The 11457-nt window shown below is 34.1% G+C and overlaps 1 protein-coding gene across 1 annotated transcript in view; it reads right to left on the reverse strand.

Moving 5' to 3' along the window:
• The window catches only part of LOC129227770 (flavin-containing monooxygenase 5-like), a 35719-nt gene extending 24585 nt beyond the window's left edge, over positions 1 to 11134 (reverse strand). Inside the window, exon 1 of the mRNA XM_054862377.1 lies at positions 10360 to 11134. Within this exon, the coding sequence (XP_054718352.1) occupies positions 10360 to 10986 (627 nt within the window). The 5' untranslated portion in view covers positions 10987 to 11134. The remainder of the gene's footprint in view (positions 1 to 10359) is intronic.
• Between the last annotated feature and the right edge of the window lie 323 nt (positions 11135 to 11457).

Here is an 11457-nt window from a genome sequence, read left to right on the forward strand (position 1 = left end):
CGTTTTCCCTTTACTTTTTCTTTGTTTCCCCCTTTTTATTACACCTTTTTTTTTTAACTTCTGCACTTTTTTCCCACCTTTTTTGCGCCCTTTAGAGGCCAAGGCCGGCGCCCTCTTGCGGGACCCAGTCTGTCCATGTTAAGAGTTGAATTAGCTTGTAGTTGATACATGCATAGTGCATCGGTAATAAAAACTTGCAGAGTATGACGCAACTTAAGAAAAAAATGATATTAATTTTAAATATTTTTTTTTTACTAACAGTTCACGAAATAGGTTGGTTGGAAACCATGTCACATATTCTTTTGAAACACTCTGGAAATTAACCTGGCAATCATTTTTAGAGATTTTTTTTATTAAAAGAATACCGCTTCAGATATGAAGAAAAATTAAAAACATTTGATTGTTTCATTTTGTTTTCGTTCCTGCTAAATGACTTGAGAATTCTGGCGTAATTTCAAGAAGTAACTATGAGTTAATGCAAAATTCATTTGTCTCTTCCTTGAAATGAAATATGAAACTCACAAAAACTAACAAAGATATAGCACAACGAAGATAATTTGTAGAAAGTCGTTTTGATATTGATATTTTCATTTGTCTTTAATCTCCAATTTCTTGGAAATTTTATTTGAACCGAATCCTTAAAGTCAAGTCAGACATATCTCGTTTTAGTTGCATAAATAAAAACTACAGCTTGCATCAATCAAGACTAGTCATAAAACAGAGACTACAGAAAAATAAAAAGCAATTCAGAGATAAAAAAATCTTCAAATATTCCCTAATTTCTTGACTTCTTCATAGAAAGAAAACCGTTTTTAAAGCATGTACATTAAAAATTCTAATTCTGTAATAAGTTAGTGTGTTCTATTAAGTTACATGATTTGTTTTCCGATTAGCAATTTAAGTTTTTGGTAAGTTCCGGAAAAAAATTACAAATAGTTAGTACTTTTAATAAAATGTTACAGAAGTGTTTTTCAAACAAACTAGTTCATTTTCAGTTTCCAAACTTCTTGAAAAATGCAATTACTCTGCTTTTAACTTTAAAAATAAAAGGGGAGGGGGCTCAAAACGCGCAAGTAGACAAACGTCGTCGATTTCATTTAGAAGAAAAGTAATTTCCAAACAAAAGCCAGCGTGCCGAGTTCTAACGAACCAAAACGGATTCCAGCAAAAACAAACCTATGACGAAACAGTAGAAGCATCCGCGCTCGTGCCCCGGGAGTAAATGGGTCAGAAAGTGTTCCCCGAGAAGATGTGGGTCACTTGGGGCCGAAAGCTCTTCTGAACGTGGCGAAGAGGGAGATGGGGTGTGCTGAACGTGCTTTGCGACTCAAGGATTCGAATCAGAAACTGATCGAAATTGGCGAAGTTATTGCTTTTTGGCAAATATAATATTTTGCAAATAATTTTGTAATCCATCCAGGGGCACCCAGAAACTCTCACTCGGCAAATTTGGAGACTGTTGGAATATTGTTTCTTTTTATGTTTTGTTTTTTACGATGCCTAATGCATCTTGACATTGGATGTCAAGTATGTGTGATTGCTCGTATTTTATCATTCGGTAAAATTTGAAATGTTATGCGGTAAACAGACTTCCCCGTCTCAAAAATTTAAGTTCGAAGCGACTGTGAATCCATCGTTTCTCAAGGGCCTTTTGACCTGTGGCCCCAGTCAAAAAAAAGGTTGCCAATCGGTAGTGTTTATACAAAAACTATATTCAAGGATCAGAAGAAAGTTGTAAAATCTAGTAATTACTTAAAATAGTCAAAGTTAAAGTTAACTACTGTAATTACTAGAAAATCGACAGTCAAGATATGACGGGCGAAAATTGCTTCTACATTTGAACGAAGCAATTGCCTGTTTGGTGATGTTTTGATAGCTGAAATTTTAACCCTAAACTCCAGTAGATAGCGTTCATTATTGATCCCTTTTTCCCTTTCTTTATTCCCCTGAAATGACACAGTCTTACCATTAAAACAGTTAAGTGACCGGATCCAGTTCGGCCTTGTCCCAACAAAGCCTCTCCTTACATGTCAAAAATTACCAAAACATTATCAAATTATCATGTCGTGGCGCGAGTTTCATTGTCGATGACGTCAGGAGCGTTACTCGATCATTGGCTATTATATATATGAGCATTATACATTAGATAAGCAAATAAACCTGTGAGAAAAATCAGCAAATAACAAAAGTACTCACAAAATTAACTTAGAGTAATCAGGACATTCATTTAGGGGGGATTATCAGGATAATTGAACCTGCCTGGCTTCATCGGTGTATTTAAATATTTGTGGGAGTGGTTTGAATTGTTTTATGGATTGAATATGCATTGCGTATAAAAACCCTTTACTCCCACTCCTGGGAAAAATTCACATGACGGGCATCTATAAAATGTCCTTCTTGAACGAGGTAAATGTTTTCACACGGATAGGTAAAAATTTCAACTCTAGTTTAAATGACATGTGTAGCAAATAAAATCGGTAACAATACAATGACTCTTGTCTGCGCACGATTGTCTTCGAAAGAAGCTCCAAATTAACTTTGGCACCTGATCCTTTTGTCTTTTGTGTGCCTAATAAGGAAATGGACATGACCACGCCATGCTTCTTTCGTTGTCTCCCTGCCTTTCTTTCGTTGTCGAAAGTATGGCAAATCACCAGACATAAGATTGACTAAGCGACGTCATTTTTTCTTTATTTTCTGTTTCGGTTTTTCAGTTCCCGCCGACTTCTGTGGTCCTTTCCTCGCCATTTGAAACAAAAAAATTCTAGATGACATAGCCACAAGTCGAAGTCTATTTCAACGAAAGAAATCCACCCCATGCATTCAACTTAGTCATTTCTCTTAACTCGATTAACGCTAGTTGAAATCCACTCTCCAATCCTCCATGGTTAATTTCCCGTAAAATTGAGGTACACAATGGAAAACACTGACGTCCCAGAACTGACTTCGTAGCTGAATCGTAAATATTCAATCGCAATGGTTTTTTTTCTTCTTTTTTTAGCCTTGACGCGAAGTAATGAACATCCGCATTTTTATGGCCACAGCCAAGACCTCGTTGGAGGTTAAGGATAGAACTTCGTACGCGAGGATTAATGGACCACTAGTGTGATTTCCGACGCAGTTGGAAAAGGCAACTACAGCATTACAACACTAATTGAACAAGGACTGATATTACATAATGTTTAAGACTACTGAAGACAACTCCTCCACTTCTACCTCGAATATTAACAAGACCTTCTCGGTTTTGGTGGGAGATGTGAAGTGATTTTCCAACGCCATCCAACTAAGAAACCCGGAACAACAGATGACTTGATTGAAAATATACATAATGTTTAAGAAAAACAAAATAAATATAACCAAACATTAGTCGAGGTAACTTTAGCCAAATGTAACTTCTTGCAACTTTTTACAAAGTGGGTGTTGCAACTCACTGCTGAGTTTTGAGGCAACTTTAAGTGTATTGAGATACAAATTATCAAATTTGTCTCATAAGGATCATTTTCTATTTTAAGTTCTCAAAATTAACTTAAAAAAGATAAAATTACATTAACTTTTAAGAACCAGTACGGGACATAATCATTCCCGAGTTTAATTTCATTTATTGAATTATCAAATACAAATTTAAAAAAATTCCCTTTTTGAAATTTTATAAATATTATATTTTTAGTTTTGGAAAAACAAAGTTATTTTTTTAAAAAATCTTGTAATTTTGTTTCTAAAACAGCGTAAACTTTGTTTCTCTACTTCTGAGATCATGCACCAAAAGAGGGTTAAACAAAGCGGTAGCATAAATGACGTTTTGTCAATTTTCACAAATTACCTCCCCCCCCCCCAAGAAACTGATTTAACTGCACTCTGCCTTAAATTGAAATTACCTTTGAGGGGACTAAATAAGAAACCCAATGCAACCCCGACTCAAATTTTCAGTGAAAATAATTTACCCTTTCGCTGAGTGTCAAAGGATTATTTTTAGTTTCAAATTATGCTTATTTTGCAAATTCTAAAATCTTTTTTCAAAGCGAATACTTTGAATTATAGTGTTGATTTAGATGACTAATTGTCTTTTAACTTTGTATTTGGATGCTATAGCGAAATATTAAAATATGGTACCGCGAAAAAAATAAAATGGGCTAAAATTTTTTATTGCACGAATACGAAGTTAAAATATATGCAGACCTCGTTCATGAAATATAAATTTTCATCTCCTTTCCCCACCCCTACAAAGACGTTCATAATTAATGAACAGATGGGCACTTATTTTTATTATCCCATTCTGTCAAAGCATAGTATAATTATTTTCAAAACTTGTTTACGTTTTGCTTCCGAATCTTTGTTCCCTATCTTTATTTATTTCATTGAAAGCTAGATCACCGGGTCTGAAAGAATATGCTAATTTAGTATTAACATTTCAGGAAATAATTATTTAAAATTTTAATCGTCAACTGCGCGTTTACAATCAGCATAATTTATCGTAACATATCCATATTTGGTAAACCGCTTCCGGCACCAGCTCTACCAGAGTTTTCTCCGACGAAAACAGTGGTTGATCATTACGATTCTTGCATCTCATATATTAACAATATTGAGAAATCATAAGCCTTACCGTAGAGCAGCGTTTCTTAATTTCTTCGATAAGTAAAACCCTTTAATATTCACTTTTTTCACAGAACCCCTAGTTAATCTTCAATAGTACAGTTCGAACGCAGCATTCGAAAATGGCTTACTTGCTTGCTATAAAAACTAAAAATATTCCAAATGCTTTTCATCAAAAAGTAACATTTCTAAATTTTAACTAAATGTCATTTTAATGAAAATTTATTCTTGTACTTGTACTAATATATTACAGGTCAGTCACAAGAATTGTGTTCTCTATAGCCCCGATGCATTTTGATGTTTTCACTGCTGCTTATTCGAAAAATACTGATTGATTGCCTCCTTCAGAACTTATTTCAATTGAATATTTAAATGAATATGTTGACTAAAAGAATGCGGAACCCTTCATTGACTTCATGGAACCCTGGAGCTCTGCGGAACACAATGTAAGAAACGCTGCCCTAAAGAGCCTAAAGCATGGACATTTTTTGTCCATCGAAATATTAAATGGCGAAGTAAATGTCAAGTTTTGTGAAAGAGTGTTCAGTAGATTGTGTAAATGGACAGGACATGTATCTTTATGGTACATTACAGAAGCAAAGCTACTACAGTTTTCCAAAATGTTATTATTCAACACAAAAATAGAATCCGATGCAGTCCGATAACTTGAATCTTACTATTTTTTTTAATTAGGTCCCGACCCTTTTGCCTTCAATCTCATGTTAATTGTCCGTCATATCTCAATGATGCTAAAGTATGTACTCAAAGTTTCTTTTTCAAAAGATGACTAGAAATTTGATAGCTAAAATATCAGAAATTAAAAGTAAACATGACAACATTTTTTTTTACTTTCTCTTCCAATTCCTGCACAATCCACTCCTAAAGCTAAAAGGACACCTTTTGAAGTAGTTCTCAATAAAAGTGGCTTATGAGTTCTTTCGTTTGCACGTAGTGACGAAAATGAAGCATCAGTACGAAACTGTTTGCAAAACTACGAAACTTTTTCAATGAAACACACAACTGGTCTGAAATTATTGAAATTGAAATAACTACTAAGGAAGTTTATGAAAGAAAATGCACTTACTCCGACTTAATAAAATTTCATTAAAGCAGCGTGTATTGTAACTAAGAGTTTGTATAAAACGGAGAACAGGCTGATGAGGATGATATGTGAAAGTTTTCTGTTGAATGAATCACAAAAAAATGTTAATTGCAACTTCAAATTGCGAATTAGTGTTGAAAAATGAAATACGAATTGAAAGTATTTTGATTTTTGTTCATAATGTTTTAAACTAAATTGGGACATTTTCTGCTTACGAAATAATTTATACGCCCTGAAATTATCGATTATCTGCACTTTTAATGTATTATCTCTTCCTTACCAAAACTTTGTAAACCGAAACCAACGGCAAGTCGACCTTCCGATAAGTCTAAGATTTTCTTCGGTCCCGCTAGATTGCGCTAGTAGTTGCGAATTGACTGTAGTAAGGACGATTTAAAAGGATTATTTTCATTTAATCTTCCATTAAAAAGCAATCTTGAATAAAAGAAACATGACAGTACACCATGCCATGTTTTCAATCTACGTATTTCATTTGCGAGATTTTTCAACTAAAATTATAGTAAGATTTTTAAAAATACATACTTTTTAATGAATAGTAAAGATTATGTTGCTTCAATAACAATTAAATTAGCAATTTAAATTATTTGTGTTCCATTATTTAAAAAATAGAATTTAAACTTCGGGAACACATGTGCGTCATTGTCCTTTAAGATTTTACATACTAAGCTTGGCCAAGGGTCTTAGTTTGTCAACTCCCCTTTCCCTGGCCTCGTACATGAGAAATAGATTTAAGGAAGTTAAAAACGGGGTTTCATTGCTTCTTTTATGATCTAGTATAGAAACAGGCAAAATAGGGCATTAGACCATCATTAAGAAACACTATAGTACCCGCCACTAATAAAATCACTGGATTATAAAATCAGCCGCTTTTAAAAATCAAAGCTGGAAGAACAGAATCATTGCAATACCAAAACATGTTAAAACCATCGTTTAATAAAATCACCATGGCCGTTTTATAAATTCAAAATTTTGGACATCAAACGTTGATAAAGAAACTCCAAGAAGTGAAGAAATTATGGTCTCAGAAGATTAGGAAATCTCAGCGCCAAATTTGCCTCTTCAATGGATGTGAGAAAAGCGCTTGATGATATATGATGCTCTTTAGAGCAAAGAAGAAAATATAATGTTGTATGTTACAAGACATTTAGTAAATTCTCAAACGATATTGAATCTTTATTCTCCAATTGTGTTAAACAAACTGCAATACGCCAATATTTTGAGACTCTTGTTTTAAAAAAAAAAAACTCATGTTTAGTTAAAATGACAACTGTATTTTGAAATACTTCAAACAAAAACAAATGACGTAATTCATTTCGTTTTCAAAATTTCATTTTTTTTAAATGTAGGTATGCCGGCTTATAAAATCAGCCACTTTATAAAATCAAATGTCCTGAGAACGAATGTGATTTTAATAAGCGGCGGTCACTGTATATATATATATTAATCTTAATGTTTTGGTACCCTTTCCAAATTTGAAGAATAAGGAAATGCTTTGAAAGGTCGCAGTGACCTCCCATGAAGGGCTCCCCTGTCTCTGGATCTCACACGGAATTGGAATTATGCATTAAAACATTTTTAATGTTTGTATCCATGACTTAATACAGGGGCGAATTCGCAAATTTTCCAATAGTCATTTGGTATTTTCGCTTAGACAGAACGAAGATTAATCTGAAAATTGACGAATTTTTAAATTGCCCGTGTCAAGTGCTGTAAAACACTTTCATTACCTACAAGAATGAATTTAGATAATGCATTCTTAATTCGCAATCAGAACAATATAAACATTTTTAGTTAAAATTTAAATGTTAAATTACTTCAGCTCAGGACATGAAATTAAGATGTCAAGTCATTAGATTCGGTATGCTAAATTACGAAACGTAAAGTATGTAACTTTAAGCTTAAATCACGTTCCGTTATCTAAAGAAGTGGTGTCCAACCTACGGCTAACGGGCTACATGTAGTCTCTTCGGCTCAATGTTACAAATATTGAAACACGATTAGTCACAATGTCAAATTTGGAGACTAATATTCAGAAATTTGTCGTCGATTAACAAAATAAGTATGGATACTGATAACAATTATTGGTTTGTAATGTGTTCTCTTATGTTTTACATGTTATTTAAATAAAATTTAAAAATATTTTGAATTTTTCTATATTTTGGCACGCGAGAATAATTTGCATATGAGTAGTAAAAAAAAGTTGGGCACCGCTAATCTTAAGTTATATACCATAAGCAGTTTATACTTAAAAACGTTGTGGAGAGTTGCCTAAAAGTTCTTCAGTTAAGACTACCAAAATCTTCTAGTTGACGGAACTAGGATTGTGGTTTACATACATCTTAATATACTGGTAGAGAAGGTTTCTTGTGGCAGGTTACAAATCAACTTGGGAAATTTAGCTTTGCTTAATCAACAACGAACAAATTACCCGATTCTCTTAGTATACGCAAATGAGGAGGAGAATTAACTATTCTAGAATTAGAGAGAGAAACAGAACCCAACAACAGAACATCCTTAACTTGCTCAAGAGAGTTTCGAAAACACTACATTAAAGAGAAGACTTCTGAATAGGGGTCTTCCTTGAATTTGAATTCTTTCTAGTGCTTGCATTTTTGGGAAGGGGAAATTTCCAATTTACCGAAAGAAATTTTGTATTCTACCGAATGATAAAATATGATCATGCACACGTACCACATCTACATTACATATGAGAAAAAACATCAGGCATTAAAAATATAATCGCAATATTGCAAGTTGTCTCAAAATTTGCTGAATCGTCAGCAAAATTTTCCAAATTAGGCAAATTTATTTTGAGAGGTCACAGTCGCCTCCCGTGACCTTCCATCGAGGCGCCCCTGTCCTTGGAGCTCACAGCCGTAACATTTAACTGCCGAGATCTTACATCCCAGACGAATGGGAATTTTGTATTTAAAAACTTTTTTAGAGTTGCATATATGAATTTATATGGGAGTTATTTTAAATTTTGTAACATAAAAAAGGCCAATTGAATTCTAAATCGCGATCAATTTAATGCGAAAGGAAAATTGATTTTTCCAGAAAAGCAACCTTGGAATCTCGTTTCGGCACCAAATCACAGTGCACCACATCATAGTTGCATGCACCCCACCACTTGCGTTACACACACAAAAAATCCTCTCACCACTTAAGGTTTAAGCGCGTGGTTATGGCAATTTGTATTGTAAGGCCGGTTTTTCAGCATATGACCGTCTAGAAATAGCAAACAATTTTCCTCTTTCACATTTGTCTTAAAAATTCCATAAATTTTAATGATTTCAAAATTAGATATGATTTAGAATGGTTCGAGGAGTTAAAAGTTTGATAGCCATCCCCCCCTTTATTCAGAAGAAAAATCACTTCATTCAAAATATCCCTTTTACGAAACTGAAAAATTGAATTATCCATTTTGGAATTGCTAAAAGAAAACTTCTACGGATTGAGTTTTAGAAAATTCTGGAGACAAAGAACAATTTCCATTCATGGAAAAATGATATGTAACCATCTCTCAGCTGCTACGTAATTTTCCAGCAGAATATACTCGTACGAAGAGAGAATTGTTTTTCCGTCTGAAGATCTCTCCGCGTTAAAGAAACTGCATTAATCTCTTCGATATTTTTGCCTAAACCAGTTTTTGGATTTACTGAATTAACTGGTTTACTTTGTTGAAATCCTGCTGTTTAACTGTAATATGTTTTCTCGTTAAAATTTTAGGTAAGCTTTCTGCCAAATCACGTCACAAAATATTAAGAGTTTAACTCCATAAACACTGAAATGCGCGAGGTTCCTTTTAAAGCTTTAAAGAGCTGTAGAATGTGCGTCAAATCTTGGGAAGATTTTTTTGTGAGACTGTTGAAAGAAAATGTACTAAATCCATAGTTATTTTTTCCACACTAAATTTATGGTTTTGTCCATGTTTGGCAAAACGTTTGCTAGTTAAGGCAACTAACTAAATAGTAGTTACGTGTAAATAGTTCAGTTTTTGCTTGAAGTTATGTACACTCGATGAACCACCTCAGACCTGGTGTTCAATTTACCGGATATGAAATTTAAACAGCTCCTTATCTTTTATCTACTTTAAACGAACTACGACACTAAACTTTTTTTTTCTTTTTTTTTGTAATCAACTCTTTACGTTCTGCTTATTATCTGTGGAAGAATTTTTCCGTTTTGAGATTAACAACACTAACAAATAGAGATCAAGATATTGGGACTGGGGTTTTTCCAACCATAGATTCTCATCATAAAGGCGAGGGTTTTTCTTTTTTTTTTTTTTGAAGAAAAAATCAAATGAATCATTTCAAATGCTTACATTATGTTTCATTATTGTTTGGAGAATATTTTACAATGAAGATTTAGGTTTCATCGGTTTTTAACCTGAAATTTTAATTTAAAAAATGTACGTCCGGAAAATGTGACATATCATAGCTCGTAATTTTTCGCCCACAAACTTGAAATTTTGTGTATTAAATTCTCTTAACCATAGTACACTTTCTTACCCAATAAACATTTTTGGTTAATTTTTTCATAACTTCAAATGAAGGGGTTGAAAACTGACATCAAAATTTACATTTTAAAGAAAAGCTTCTGAGTCAATAATGGTAAAAGCCAATATAAACTATGCTTACCTGTGAAGCAATATTGCTCAATTCCACTGCGACATCACCACCTGAATTTCCAACACCAACCACCAGAACTTTTTTATCGTCATAGCCGTTGGGCTTCTTGTACGAATGCGTGTGGATAATCCGACCTTGGAACAAATCCTGTCCCGGGAACTTCGGGACTATGGGGAACACATGATGACCTGCACACACCATCACTCCATCGAACATTTCCTGGAATGTTTCCTGAGCTCCAGCTTTCTGGACGGACACTACCCACCTTCCGGAATAGTCGAAGTCCGGGGACTGCTCGATATTGTCTACTTTATGTTCGAAATGAATGTATCGAACAAGGTCGAAATTCTTCGCGTACATTTCCAGGTACTTTATCATTTTGGAATTATGCATGTAATTTGGGTATTCCGTTGGGGGTGGGAAGTCACTAAAGGCGCTAAGTTCTTTACTGCTGTTAATGATGGTGGACCGCATCACAGAGGCTAAACCTTCAATGTCTTCTTCGCGATAACGCCATAACCCACCAACATTTTTTGTCCATTCGTAGCAAACAGGTGTTAGACCTTGTTCTATACATGCTTTAATGGCAGTAAGTCCGCTGGCACCACCCCCTACGATGCATATCCTCTTGCTCATTGCAGCAGACGATATTTCTGTCTTAATTTTCTAAAAATAAAACACTCAGTACAGATTTTAATTGTAGAAGTAGTCAAGCTTAATCCTGGTATGATATTCCGTTCATTAAAAAAAAACGGAACTATAAGAACATCATGCGCAAACTAGAGAAGATTCTTTGCGTGTTCCTCAAACGATGCGAACTGTGAAAGATTTCGCTTTGATCATCCTCCGGATTTAAAACTGGTGCCTCAGGTGGAAGGGTTGCTTGGAAGAACAGGTGGGAAAAACATCGCGCCAAGAACTATCGCCAAATGTTTCTGCGTGACGTGAGGCAGACAACAAAGGATGCTTGAAATTACAATTGTGTCATGCGTCTGAATAAACAAAGGAAAAGGGAAAAATTATTATTATTTCTAACAAATGAAATCTATTGAAATATGGAAGGAAAGTTTTCCCAAAATAATGCAGGAACATCTATAAAAAACGAAT

The sequence above is a fragment of the Uloborus diversus genome, chromosome 8 (genome assembly GCF_026930045.1).
Source record: "Uloborus diversus isolate 005 chromosome 8, Udiv.v.3.1, whole genome shotgun sequence".
Taxonomy (NCBI): Eukaryota; Metazoa; Arthropoda; class Arachnida; order Araneae; family Uloboridae; genus Uloborus; species Uloborus diversus.